The 15,223-nt window shown below is 37.2% G+C and overlaps 1 protein-coding gene across 3 annotated transcripts in view; it reads right to left on the reverse strand.

Annotated features, from left to right (window-relative positions):
* Positions 1–15,223, reverse strand: part of NUP133 (nucleoporin 133) — a 39,782-nt gene that overhangs the window by 9,808 nt on the left and 14,751 nt on the right. For all 3 annotated transcript variants that reach the window (XR_012586158.1, XM_074580141.1, XM_074580140.1), the window contains 11 exons: positions 14,472–14,619; positions 13,601–13,758; positions 12,324–12,415; positions 10,011–10,174; positions 8,373–8,467; positions 8,008–8,232; positions 6,890–7,012; positions 6,335–6,434; positions 3,987–4,229; positions 2,634–2,767; positions 849–1,007 (listed from right to left, as the gene is read on the reverse strand). Coding sequence is in view for 2 of the 3 variants with exons in the window: in XM_074580141.1 (XP_074436242.1) it covers positions 849–1,007; positions 2,634–2,767; positions 3,987–4,229; positions 6,335–6,434; positions 6,890–7,012; positions 8,008–8,232; positions 8,373–8,467; positions 10,011–10,174; positions 12,324–12,415; positions 13,601–13,758; positions 14,472–14,619 (1,641 nt within the window). In the remaining variant the exon portion in view is untranslated. The remainder of the gene's footprint in view (positions 1–848; positions 1,008–2,633; positions 2,768–3,986; positions 4,230–6,334; positions 6,435–6,889; positions 7,013–8,007; positions 8,233–8,372; positions 8,468–10,010; positions 10,175–12,323; positions 12,416–13,600; positions 13,759–14,471; positions 14,620–15,223) is intronic.

The following is a 15,223-nucleotide window of genomic DNA, read 5'->3' on the forward strand; positions in this document are numbered from 1 at the left end:
CAGTTGACACAAATGGAATATTACAAGGCTCTCAGGGTGGGGTTTTTTGTTAGTTTGGTTTTGGTTTTTGTGGGGGGTTTTTTAAAGGGCATAAAGTATGCTTTACTATAATTTGCAGTAGGATAAACATTTCCATGCTCTGCACGCTTAATAATGTGCACACAGATTGAAAGAAGCCATGTTTCTTTAGAATTAGCTTATTTGCTAAAGTGAAATACATTCATAAATCTAGCAGAAGGGAAGACTGACCAACAGGAAGCAGGAAAAGAATAACTGGGCAGCCTACAAGGCAACAAAGAGTCAAGTTTAAAAACGTCGTCACATTAACCTATCCACATGCACATTACTTATTAAAAAAATACTGCTTTTATACTATGAATATTAAGTGATTAAAGTAATCAATTTTTTTTTTTTTTTTTACTTTTGTGACACCTCTAAATTCCTTTGCTTTAAATAGTTAGTTTTGAAATATAAATTTCAGTTTTTCCCTCGCTGGATAATCCGATAATGCTACTGATATTCACTGTAAACTCCCAATTCCACCGAAGTAGTGAACATGTAGCCATAGAGAGCTTCCTTCATACAAAATATTAGTCACCAACAAGAGATGAAAAGCAGCCCTAATCTCCATTACACAGTGCAGTGGCTTATGAGAGATACCAGATGGTGCCTGGAGGGAGGCTTTTGGTACTCCATTAATGATCCATGTCATCTCTCCCTTAAGTCACCTAGGTAAGCCGTCGTCTTTTGATAATGAAGAGTCAGAACTAGATAATTTGCCCACCTGAATATGTACTTAACTCATTTAACATACGATATTTCAGTCTGGTTGTTTCAAGAAACTTTACCTTTTGGAAATCCTGACTATTGATCTCATGTAACCAGCTCAGATGCTCATGAGCTTGCAAGAAACTGGCCAGCTGTCCGTGCTGAGCAATAGGCTGAGATAACAGCTTCCCTCGCTTTCCTTTTTCTAAGTACCAGCGAAACAGGAAATCTGAAAAATTCTGAAGGTAACAGGAATATGAGTAGATTTTAAAAGATACATTTAAATATCTTGTTTGTCTTCTAAGGCAAAATGTTTAATAAAATACAATTGGTAAGAACATAGTAAGAACCTGCGTAATAAAACAAGAAACGCGCACACACACAAAAATAACATACTGTTGATGAAAAAGCTTATTATTTCTGATAGAAATAGCGTTTAAAGAATTCATCAGCTACAGTGCAAGAGATGCTGATACACACAGCAGGGTTTATCCTTCAACAGCAGTGAAGGAAATGCCAAATGTAAATTCTTCATGTTAACCCACAAAAATGGAAACAGGTATCACATCACCCACAATTCTAATCCTATTTTTTGACCTGTTCCTTCCCCCGCTCACAACTCTGTGGTTATTACTTCCTTTCATATAAGTTTGCTTCTGTTTTTGAAACATTCCCTCCTATCCCCTACTGAACCTACAACCTTACTTCTCTCAGTCACTGTTAATGTCTTTTCTTAAAAAAAACTACACATTTTATCCTCAAACACTTCAATGTGACATAACTAATCAGGGTTTATGCTTGAGATTTAACTTAAGTCTCTTCGGACTAATTTTAGAATAATGCTAAATTTTAATTGCATTAAAAATTTAAAAAATAAAGTGCGAACAGGCCGCATCTGATATTCTATCCATTAGACATGATCTGTTCAGCTCTTTTTTCACTAAAGTAACTTCTTTCCAGAAAGTGTTACTTTTTCCTTTAAAAAAAAAAAAAAAGAAAAAAGGATCTGAAGAGAACAAAGAAAGAATTTATCCCCTTCTTTGGCAGTATGTGCGTGTATTTAAGAACATTTACTGTAACTTCTGTCTGTTACTAATACTTTTGCTTGTTCTTATTAAACAACCTTTCTGTACTCTCTTTATTAGGAAACCTGTAGACTGCAGCATTTTTCTTTCCACAGGCGTTGTGGAAAAGCTAAACAAATTGATCTCACCAACTCCCAAATTAGGAAACTTTTGTCCCAGTCTCCTACACTTCAAGTAGTTTCTATTACCTGCTCCTTAAGCTTTCCAATTTTTCAGCACATTTAGGGTTTTTTACACCAGATTTTAACACACATTGAGAAATTGTCCAATGAATACCAGCAGGACAATAAAAAAAAAAAAAGCCACAGCAACATCTTTGTCTTCCTACTCTTCTTAACTACGTTTCTATTTATACATTTAACATTCTCACGTTTTCATTTCAAAATTATCCTTAAGTTTACATTACATTACTTTAATAAAACAACACTGACTTACAGCGCCTCAGCGAACAAGTCACAAAATGCTAAAAGATGTTAGGAGTGAGACAATGTGTTTGAGGCACAAAAAAGGTGCCATGAAAAGCCCCTGCTCATACAGCGAGCACCCGTATTTTTGCTGGCTTGTTTTGCAGTCTCAGGGTAAAATATGCCACTGAGTTCCACAGAGTGAATCTTGACTCCAGTTTTCCACATTACCCCTGTATGTGCATGTAAATACACACGCATTAAAAAAACCCAGACCCTTCCCCCCCCAAATCATAAGTTTTGCAACATTTCAGATGCAAGTATATTATAAAACACTATCAAAAGGAATGAGAGGAAAAAAAAAAAAAAGAGTTACCTGATCTGCAAACTGACTCATGTAACGTTGTAATCTGGCCTGGTTGTCTGTCTGCTCACACATTTGCACCAGGATATCGAAGTCACAGTACTTCTCTGCTAAAGCAGCTGCCATCTGATACTGCCCCAGGGAAACTACGTAACCAAGAAGAAAAAGAAGTTATATCAAACAAGCTCATGTTTGCCTGTTGTATGACCTGACAGCAGAGACCAGAAAACTGGAAACAAGTTTCAAGTGTTTACACCACCAAGATATTTACACATTCATTCCCAAAGAAACATTCACCCTACTGCATCCATACCCTGTGCACATGCAAGCTAACATACCTACCACCTCCCCACACAAGAGGGAAGAAGAGAAGTTTAGAATATTAAGTTGCCAGTATACATCCTATTTTCTCTGAAAATTAGCACCATCTGCTATTTCTGCTTTTGGGGGAGGGGAAAAAAAATCAACCCATGACTTAATATCTCTATTAATATCCACTTAATTACATAAAGCAGCAGGCAAAGGCTTTTAATAACAAACAGAACAAGTAAAGACAACATATTTTGAATACAAATACTATTATTTAAAATCTTTCGTTTTGGTTCAAATACACACGAGTTAGCAGAACACGCAATTTTGTTTCTAAGGACATATAACTTCAGACTGAACACAATGTTAAAAAATGTATTTACATGCTAACAGAGCCCAAGAATGTCAGTAAAACTGACAATTATTGTTTAAGAGACTTCTTAAGGTTTAAGAATGTTAAAAGGCAGTGATTACTAGACTGTTCTATTTATAGCACTCATTTTTAGTCTAAAAAATTAAATGTTATAAGCTTACTAAAATGTATTTGATCAGAGTTATTTCCACGTAACAAGGGGTCTTTGTTTTCAATTATTCATTAAAGACTTGGCCACATCCGACATGCTAAACAGCGTGTTTGATTATTAAATAATCAAGATTCAAGAAGTAACTTTTTCTTGATAAACACTAAATAAACTTTCAGGCATGTAAGTTTATGTCAACTAGCAAAAAATATAAACATTTAGAAATCCATTTATACACTATTTTCAGCCAGCTGGCACAAAATAAATTCCTTCCAGAAAAATATAACAAATTGAAGCAGCAACATGTCTTATTAGAGGTATGGGCATGGGTGCGGTCTTGGATGCAATTCTGTACCCTGTTGTTTTTTGGTAAATATCCCATTAAATCATAAAACCAGTCATTTATACTCTGAAGGCAAACATGTAGAACTAACAGAATTCATACACAGAGGCCATTTACTCCATCAGATTTGCATCATTTCCTCATCAAATGGAACACTTAACCCTTGCATTAAGGAAAACAGACAGTACTTACGCAGAGGAGACAAGAGTTCTGATCTTTTCTGCACATATTCCATTTCTACATTGCTGTATCTCTCTTGATCGGCAGGGCGGTCCACAGACTTCAGCTGAGAAACATAGCCATCCAGAAAGCAATCCAGTAGTGCCACCAACTGCTCAGCCACAATGCTACGGAGGTTACTGTCCACCTGGGGATACACGATCTTCAGAATGATTCCATGCTGACGTATTATTGCTGTACGAAGGCTGCTAGATGCTTGGGAAAAAACACACTAAACATTAAACCAATAATCCTATCCCCACAGGAAACTATGCTGAAGTATAATAAAAACATTACTACATACAATTTAAAAAAAAATAGAAAGAAAAAAGCTAATAAACATTTTCATTTTAAAAATCAAAGCAATACTAAGAAAACAAAACAGAACAATGCTCCAAAACAAACTAACTTTACATATTAAGTTTGGCCAAAAGGTAGTAAACAAAAGAGAACAGAAACAAAATCACCCCCTGAACTACACAGATCTACATTGTCATCTATCAATACCAGCTTGCACAATCAGTAAGGAAAGAACACACACAAAGAAAAGGCAACTTAGAATCATAGAATCGCTGAGGTTGGAAGGGACCTTTAAGATCATCGAGTCCAACCTTTAACCTACCCTGACAAGAGCCACTTCTAAACCATGTCCCTAAGTGCCCCATCTACCCTTTTTTTAAACACCTCCAGGGATGGTGAATCCACCACCTCCCTGGGCAGCCTATTCCAATGCTTAATAACCCCTTCAGTGAAAAAATGTTTCCTAATATCTAATCTAAACCTCCCCTGACGTAACTTGAACCCATTTCCCCTCGTCCTATCACTTGTCACCAGGGAGAAGAGGTCAGCCCCCATCTCTCTACAACCTCCTTTCAGGTAGTTGTAGAGGGTGATAAGGTCTCCCCTCAGCCTCCTCTTCTCCAGGCTAAACAACCCCAGCTCCCTCAGTCGTTCTTCATAAGGTTTGTCCTCCAGACCCCTCACCAGCTTTGTAGCCCTTCTCTGGACACGCTCCAACACCTCAATGTCCCTCTTGTAGCGAGGGGCCCAAAACTGAACGCAGTACTCGAGGTGGGGCCTCACCAGTGCCGAGTACAGGGGGATGATCACTTCCCTAGTCCGGCTCACCACACTATTCCTGATACAGGCTAGGATGCTGTTGGCCTTCTTGGCCACCTGGGCACACTGCTGGCTCATATTCAGCCGGCTGTCAACCAACACTCCCAAGTCCTTTTCTGTCGAGCTGCTTTCGAGCCACTCTGCCCCAATCCTGTAGCACTGCATGGGGTTGTTGTGACCCAAGTGCAGGACCCGGCACTTGGCCTTGTTGAACCTCATACCATTGGTCACAGCCCATCGGTCCAGCCTGTCCAGATCCCTCTGCAGAGCCAACCTACCCTCAAGCAGATCAACACGCCCGCCCAGCTTAGTGTCATCTGCGAACTTACTGAGGGTGCATTTGATCCCTTCATCCAGATCATTGATAAAGATATTAAAGAGAACCGTCCCCAGCACCGAGCCCTGGGGGACACCACTTGTGACCGGACACCAACTGGATTTAACTCCATTTACCACCACTCTCTGGTCACGGCCATCCAGCCAGTTTTTTACCCAGCGAAGAGTACACCTGTCCAGGCCATGAGCAGCCAGTTTCTCCAGGAGAATGCTGTTCAGGTTAACAGGCCAGGTTAACTTCTGTTAACCTGACTTAAATACCTGGATGTAGTCATCAGGGCGTAACACAAAATAGCTTGCATAGGTCCTCCTTTTCAAAAGATTTTTATCTTGGGAGCACTAAACAAGTGTGTTTTGTATGTAGAGGCCACAGTGAAGCTTAAGCACCAACTGGGAAGTGCTTGCTTCTGCAAACATTTGTTCTAATAGTTTTTCATGTTATTAAACCATCCAAACAAACACTTAAGGAAGCAGAGAATCATCAGTCCTTTTAGAACGGTTATAGATCACATTTAATGATTCATTCTAACGTTATGTATCCCATAGGTATGCCAACCAGAACCAGCGCATACTAACAAGTAAAAAAAAAAAATTAACTTTGTCTCTCAAACTTTGTTTTTGTAGTCAAATTTGCCATGTGGTTTTAAAGAATTATCATCAATACTGGACAAAATAAGCGTTCATTGATTCATTCCATTTCATTCACCAAATGAAACCTTTAGCTTCTCCTGTTCTTACTAAGAACCTTGTGGCAGCTTTTACCAGTAAGTTTAACATTCGGATTGAATTTCTTGCGTTCTGAAACTCATGAAAAATATTTTTATTTAGTATCTCTAATTAATAAACTAGTAATAATAATTTCTCACCTGTCCATGGAATATATTCAGGTTCTCTTTCTGGAAGCTCTCCTGTTCTATATAAAGAGGCTCTAGATTGACGATACTGACAGGCAGCTTGTACCATGTCCTATTTAAAGGCAAGGACATAAGGAGTTTAAAGTTTACTGGCATACACACAGACCATAAAAGATGTTGTCTTTTTGAATTCTGAAATATTCTTTTAATATCCTCCTTCTTTCTATACCACTTTCTCAGTTGTATAGAAGAGCACATACTGACTGAGCAAGAAACCTCAGTGCTCAAGCATAAGCTCTTCACTCTCTGCTACGTACTCATGCTTTCACAACTTCCAACAATGCTGCAACTTCTCAAATTCTCTTTAGCAGTGCCTCAGGAGGAAAAGGAATGTCCCTAATTCTGTGTGAGACCATCTTTTCCTTCATAATATATTTGCACATGTGAAAAGTGCATCCACTTTTGTTCTTGTACCAGTGACTCCGATGTACCACACTCAACTTGTTGAGTGCCCTTCAATATTTAACCTCCCCTCCCACAAACATTTTAGTTAATGCAGTTCTATACCTTAATGATGTTGTTCACATTGACAACTATCTGGGCCCACTCAATTGATTCTATTGGCACATCTTTCAGGATTTGTTCCTCCTCTTCTAGTAAGCATTCAAAGATGGAATCTATCTGGGACACCTTAAAGAGAGAAAGAAAAATTGCCCTGAGCACAAACATCCATTACCAGCTGACACCTGAAAGCCAAGTTATGAGTTGTATAGAAAAATAAACAAATATTAGTAGAAATCACATCAATAGCCAAAAACTTTAAAAGGTATCAACTACTAAACCGATAATGAAATCACCAGCTTATATTTCATACAATACTTTGAATACAAGAATTGCCTTATTTCTGGACTTAAATCTGGAAGAAAAAAAAAAATCCTCTTTTTTGAAGGCAACTGCATAAACTTTCATAAGCGTATTCCTCCATATTCTTCTGAAACACTTGGCAGTAGAACCTTTGTTAGATAAAGTATACTGTATAACATACCTGCTTTAAAATAGCAGACTATTATTTCTATTGTCTTTTATATTTATTTTTCTCCATTAGCAACTACCGTCCTCTACAGGAAAAAACTTCCCAAGAATAAATGTTTTGTGTATAGCTGTTCTCAAGAGGAAGAAAGAAATAAAGACTGAGCGCTGGACTGGAACGTGGCATAAGCTGAGAACTAGTTTAGACTCACTCATGTTAGTGAGGACAAAAAATTATGAGACTGAATTGACACAATTCCATCCAGGACAGCTCATCAAAGCAGCTCTCCTATCTGGAAAGCTTCATACGCTTCAGTTCAGCCCTTAAAAACGATAATTCAGTGTACATTTTCTGATGTGCCAGAGAATTTCACTTGTCTTTTTCATTGCTCGTCCATGTAAGCTAGCTGGCAATCATAACAATTTTACTTCTGCTACATGAAATTTGTCAGAATTCATGCTTCAGCTGCAGACATAAAAAAAAGTATGTACGCTAAAGCGAGGAAAATACTACCCCACCATCCCTATTTACAGGGAAATTGTGTAAAGTTGAATTGATTTTTTTAAAGGGAAAAGTTTCAAAGTATACATTAATGCATTGCAACTTTTACTACATGTGATATGATACAATGATTCAGAAATAACGGGTTTCCCACCTCTCGGAAGAACACATCTGCAGGGGTAAGACTTGGCGGCACGTCACACTCTCTTTTGTTTAATGCGATCAGTATAGCAGCATTCACCAGATCAGGCAGCCTGGAGTGGTGATTCTTGAGAACAATAGCTGCTGCCAGCTTCTCTGCATGCTCACACAGCAACAACCGAGTTGCCATCGGCACCCCTCGTACTGGAAAACTGCCCAGACGTTCAAACACACCAACCTTTTATTAAAAACAAACAAACAAACAAAACCAACAAACAACCACCACATGCACTTTAAACAGTGTTCTAGAAGAATTACTTCAAGACAAAATCATACTCTACTGCGTGTGCTGATACCAAAAGAACTGTAGAATTCTACCTGATGAAGAAACTCAATGAAGAAGGAATGTGCTTTTGTCTTATCCTCCAGCTGATGAAGAAGAATTAGAGATGTGTTGCTGAAACCAGCTGCTTCTAAAAAGAGAAAAAAATCTTAGATGAGAGCACTTGATAACTTCATTTCTTGGATAACTATTTTTTTTGCCTCTGAGGTAAACGGATGTCTATAAATTTCTGTAGTGTTACCACACAGGTACTTTTTAAAATATATGCACACGCATTTATATATTGCTTACCGCATTATTTTTAATGAGGTTTTTGAACTCTGTCATAGCTGAAGGAAAGCCTTTGGAAGAAATCAAGTATTTTTAGATCAGTACAACTATTCTGAAGCAAGCAACTCATTATGCTGCTAAAACAGCAGCTCACCAGCTTATTCAAATTTTAGTAAGATTCAGATTCCAATTTTTATCTTCATTGTGGACTAGCTATTGCTACATTTGTTATGCTTTAGACCACAGGTAATACAAATGAAGTGTTAACAACCGTTCAGACCTAACAGACTCTGCATTGCCTCCACAATTCCACTGCCCAACACAAGCGGTTGTCCAGTACTGCTCTACTTTTCTTCCTCCTCAAATGAGCTTGCACATGAAGAGTCAGCTAACATTTCAGTCTGGACAATCAGGTCCTTAAAGGAGTCTGTAAGGATGATGAAAGCTTCCTCATGCGTATCCTTACAAGTATCTCACTAAAGACTCTCAAGATACAAAAACTCACAGGAACTACCACTATGAGCAAAATTAGCAAGACTATTTCCAAAAAGCTATCAATTTTCACTTCTCGCTTTAGCCAGGAAAAAATGCAGATAAGCTCTCATATTAAAAATAAAGTTGATTCAGAAAATACTAAGGATCTGATGCCTGACAATTTTTAACTGGCTGCCACACAGAAACAACAGCAGGAAGCATCATCCATCTGTAACTATTTACTACATGAACTTTTCAAACTAAGTCTCTGCTCAGTAACTGGCAACTGTTGCCTAGAGGTCCTGGGGACAGTTCCAAATTAACACTTCATAAGAGACAGGGAAGCACGAACACAGAGCTTTATTGCTGAAAATGTGTCTGCTTTAATCCCTTATGTATAACATATACTCCAAAATAAATTTCTCTAGTCCTCTTTTAGGCAGACACAAATACCAATGCTGCAGCGGGACACAAGCTCACTCTACCCTGGATCCAAGCCTACCAGAAGCTGTGCAGCCACGCTAACAAAGGGCTAAGCGTGAACAAATAAACTCTCTCTCAACATACCTATTTACAGAAAATAATTTAGATCTATCCAAGGAATCATGGAAACAAAAAAGTGACACCACTTGTTCCTCCAAGTACCCTTCTCAGAAATGTTTTCTTTGCTGTTTGTGTTTACCATATGAAGTCAAGAACTAACCCCAGCAGACCGTAAGTTTATCTGGCAGTCTCAGAGGATGTGTCTTTTAGGCTTTCCGGAAATATATCTAGTGGTGGAAGAGGGCATGGGGTACCTATGCCATTTTTGCAAAGCTTAAATTATAATTTTATCTAGAGTACTACAGACAGCTTTTCACCAAAAAAACCACCAACACAACCAACACCAAAACCCTCAACACCCACCAATCCCCTCCCCTTATGTTTACCTTCAGGTACAGACTCAGCCCATCTTGGATCAGAGGCAGGGTAATCATCCATTAAGTCCACACTGATCTGAGTCACTGCCCTATCCAGTTCAGCATCAGAATCCAGATCTGCATTGCTTGGAAAGAGCTCAACTACCATGCTTTGTGCATTGACTATATCTTTCCTGAAATAAAAGAAATACAAAGTATGTGAAATTAAAACAAGAGAGAGAATTATAGGAACAAGAACCACTCAATTAGTAGGATTTTCTGATACGCTTCTTGTCAAGTGCTTTAGATTATAAACATCAAGCATTGTTTGGGCTGTCTTTAAATTAATTATGGATAAAAGGTATTCTAGTTCTTTGAAAGTAAGTAGGCTGTACAATGTATACAACAAAAAAGCACAAGCCAGTAAGTGTTTCAAGTCACTTTCTATTTTATTATCCCTATTACTAATATTAAAAAGAAAAGATGCACCATACAGACTGAAGTCCGGATGTCTCTGGTCACCAAATTTCTATTGATTGCTTTAAAATCCTCTCAAGTGTACACGTAATCACTCCCACAAATGGCAATAGAGTAAAAGCTCTCAGGACAATGCTTCAGCAAATATAATGCATTACTCTTATTTCCTATAATTTCAGAGAATCCTTCTCTATTTAGGTCAGTAAGTAAAAGAGTAAGAAGCACCCAAATGCTTAAATTTCCAATGTATGAAGTTGTACTGAAGAACCCTATGTAAGTATGCAATATTCACGAAGCACAGTGATTTGATTTTATGAATAAAAATTATAGTATTTCAACTGAGAAGGGATACTGTGATTCCAACATATGATCTGATTTTGGAAATATTAATATTTTTCATGAGGCTTTCAGTTTGAATGTTTATATGACCAAGATATCTGGAAATAAAAGAGAAGTCCATCCAGAAATTGCACAAAGGTTTACTAAAACAAACTATACTTTTAAAAACTGGAATATACTTAATCTTCTATTATTAACAACCTTCCATTACTTGCTCTGCATCAACTGCTTGGCCATCTGGACAGGCCATTGCTACATCTGTTCTGTGGAAGGTTTCTCCATTCGTTTTACCATACTATTTTACTGGAAAAAAATCTGAATCAATACTATACACATCAAATTATTATTTTTTTTTCTAGTTTCATCAATATAACCCTAATTTTAATCAAAATAACATTAAACTTTCATACTGTTTCACATTGTTTTCCTTACTACCTCCTACTTTATTCTGACCTTGTTTCCAACCCCCTTGTTCACATCCTCAGTGATCTCAACTTTCATATTTGTTACCTGTGCTCTCAGCCCTTAGCTACTCCAGTCACCTCAGGACTAGAGCCATCTTCAGCAGCAGTTCTGCTTACTGACATGTCCACTTGTGAATACATGTAGACATTGCTTTCTAAATTCTGTGCATGTGTACAGATCTTGTCTTGATAGCCTTTATTATATGTGCCTAATCACTCACCTTCATAATATCCTACCTCGCATGCAGTCCTGTCAAAAGCACTTCTACTTCCTGTTATCTTAAATCTGTTTTTTTTTCAAGTTTTAAGACTCTTTAAGGAGATTAGTTGTCAGAGGGTTTGTGGGTTGGTTTTGGTTGTTTGGTTTTTTTTTTAAATAAATATATATTGAAAACAGTCCCCTCTAAATATAATTTAAGTCTACAGCTCTGCTTATCTTCTTATCTCTCCTCTTCCTCCTTTGTTTACATCCCTCCTGTCAACATCAAACCTTTCAGAGGCACTGCATGCCTCCCAACAGTCAGGTTGCTTTAATCAGGATAGTTTGACAAACAGCGTATTTCCTTCCACTCCCACTCCCCCATATCAGTCAATTTAAAAAGAAGATATCATTTGGCCACAAAATCTGCCATGATAGTTATTCTTCATGACCACATAAATAGTAATTAAACATATTTGAAAGTATTGCTGAAAACAGCTATGCAACTAAAAATGAGGAAGAAAAGAACATTTTTTAACACCAGAACACCACTTACTAAGAGAATACAGAAGTCAACTTTAAAGTTGTTTCACTGACAGTAATGTAACATCACAGAATTTATGCAGAGTAAGTGAAAAATCACGGAGATTATACAAGTCTGCTCCTTTCTAACATATATCACTTCTTCACTGGCTCAAAATGTATCTCACACTTCCCTAATAAAGATGCCCATGTGTCATTAAAACAGCTTTTAATTAAAACAGCACAAGAGTATCTTTACCAAAATAATCTCTTACTCAACTATCAGAGTGCCTTCAAGAATAGCAAACGAACAAAGCTTCAAAAATCAAGTGCGACTTCTACCTGCAGTACTGTAGAAAAGCAGCTTTCAGTAATTTAGTCTTATCTTCTTGAGCTATAATTTCTAGCCTACTGGTTGCATCAAATGCAGGACTCTGAAAATGCAAAGTAAAAACTTCAGCTGAAAGACAAATATCAATCTTCATTATGAAGTGAAAACATTCTTTCTAAGTAGCAACAACATAGATTATAAAAAAAAAATGCCACCCAAAAGCAGTTGCGTTTATTAAGCCAAACATAACCCCACAAGATACACTGCAATCAAAGTCCCACAGGGGTTTGACCTCAAGCATTTTAATAAAATTCACATAAATTGCAAAAGGAATTAATGCCAGCTTATTTCACCAAACTTCTTGTGTATTTTTGAATATTTTAAGATTCAAATCCCAACAATTTTGACAGAATTTAAAAAGGTATTCATGAGTATTATCTGCCACAAAAACAGCCTAAGTGTAGACAAATCTAATTAGAGATTAGTTCAATAAGAAAAATACAGTTCTATGTAAGCAATCAATACAAGGATCTTCCACTAAAATACTAGTTACTAATAACTGATTTTAAAGGCGATTTAATTGGAATAAGGATTGAAAATCACTATTACCCCACAGAAATATTCTCTGATTTGTATTGTAACAACTTTTTTATTCTTCCCTCCCAGTCCAGGGACACCTCCAGGGCACACATATTTTAAAGAAAACATGTTTGGTGTAAATAAGAGCTTAATAAATGTACATGGCACAAAATACCAATAAAAATACTTTTAACATATTTTTATAAGACTATATTAAAAAAATATATAACAGAGCAGAAACAATAGTCAGCCACTATATAGCCCTTCTCAACTTAGCCTCCAGGCTTTTCACAGCATGGTAAGAAAAAAGTGTCTCATACACACAAAGGAACAGACACTAAAGACTGAAGAAGTCGTCCTGATCAAAAAGTGAGAAGAAAGCCTTGAGTCTCTGCAGTAGTGTTATATCAGGCCTAGTGACATACATATATATAATGACATACATCTATATGAAAAAAAAAAATATTGTAGAAATGTTGACTTCAAAACAAAAGAAAACAAAAAAGTTACTCAAACTGGCAGATGTTGTAAAATTTCTTGAGTTTTGAAAACTGCCTTCTTTACAAGTGTTTGAGTCTCTATTAAGAAAAAAAACAAACCACTTTAAAACTCAAAGAAGCTAGGGTTTCCACAATGAAAATTCAAAACTGCCAGAAAAACATTTTATTTCTACCCTCAGTTTTCAACCAGCCAAACAAACAACCACTACCTCACTTCTTGGTCCAGCAACAGAAGAGGACAGGGATTCCTCCAGGTCTTCAGGAAGCACAGAAATGTTTTCCCTGGACAAGATGGTGATAAGTCCACTTTTTTTGGTAAAGAAGATGGGGAGGCTAGTACAGGAGCCTGCTCCTAAAATGCTATCTCCTAGGATGAGGGGAGAGGGGGGGAAAAAAAAAAGCACATAAAGGCTTATGAAACTGCTACAAAATGTAGCAGTTTCATAGATAATTGTTAAATTTTGCCATGAAAGAACAAACAGCAATTGACAACTGCACCTGACTTACACAAACTGTGGATACTATTTGCTACTCAAGATGCAGATTTCCAGATACTGCAAGTTTAAAAAAAAAAGAAGAAAAAATAATCAAGATTTAGACGGTTCAAATTCTACCAAGGATCAACGTGCATGTCCTACTTGAAAACACCTCTGAAGGTTGAGGATGCCAAACTTAGAGACATCTGACACAGGCACCTAGTTTGAATTTTAGGCTAAGCCTTGACACAAAGTTAACTTCAAGAAAAAAAAAAATAAATCCACAGTGAATGCTGGGGGGGGGGGAAAAAACACAAAAAACCAAGCCCCAACCAAAAAACCTCACTACCCACAAACAAAACCCGCACCCCTTCATATAGCAAGAGTGGGGATCTACTTAATTTTCATCCAAAACACCGTAGCGTAAGCAATAATGATACTGGATGTCATGTCAGTGTTTTCTTTGTACACTCATGAGAAACTCCCAACTTGAAAGATTTAATAAAAAGGAGTGTAAATATGATTCTGCTCTCTGAGAAATCTAAATACTGCAGAAGCATTCAATTAGAAAGTATCAACGATTTTTTTTTCCCCTGCATGTTACCTTGTACGCCAAATATGATTTTCTCCTGTGGTAAAGAAATTCTTCCAGTTCCAGTGGAGCAAGCAAACACTTCATCTTCCTTATAGAGGTAAGCAGCATGGCTAAAGTAATCTGGGACTATCAGACAGCACAACACTTCCTCTTCTGACTGAAAGCATTTCATACAAACAATATCATGTATGTTATCAAAACCTTAAACAAACATCTAACATTTTAAAGACTGATCTGAGTTGTCTGAATTTGTTTTAGTTTGTAACAAGAAGATACAGATGTAACTTATAACCTAAAAAACCAAACAAAACCACTTTTAATTTGCCCTAAAACTTAAGATCTTGGGATTTTTTTTTCTTCCATATATATTAAATTATTGATAATTTCACAGGGAGAGAGAAGTGAACAGATCAATTATTCTATAGTTTTCACATTCTCCTTCCGTTGTAAGATTCAATTTTAAGATGCCATTACAGGCAGGGGGAGAGGGGAAAGAGTGGAAGAAGTTTACCAAAGCTAATGCCCAAGCTTACACTTCTGTCGTGGTTTGGGGTAAAACAGAACCAATTTTCTGTTTTGTAATTTTACTTTTTAGCTGGGCCTCTTCTAACTGACTGAACTCTGGAAATTAACAGCGTATTGCTCAGAAACTGTTCACTCTCAGAGTGATAAGACCTGATTATACCAAGGAATGGTATGCACAGAGGCTCCTGCTTATACTTATCGCTATAACAACGAAGGTCAGCTAACTTCACTATTTG

Source organism: Larus michahellis, chromosome 3 (assembly GCF_964199755.1).
Source record: "Larus michahellis chromosome 3, bLarMic1.1, whole genome shotgun sequence".
Taxonomy (NCBI): domain Eukaryota; kingdom Metazoa; phylum Chordata; class Aves; order Charadriiformes; family Laridae; genus Larus; species Larus michahellis.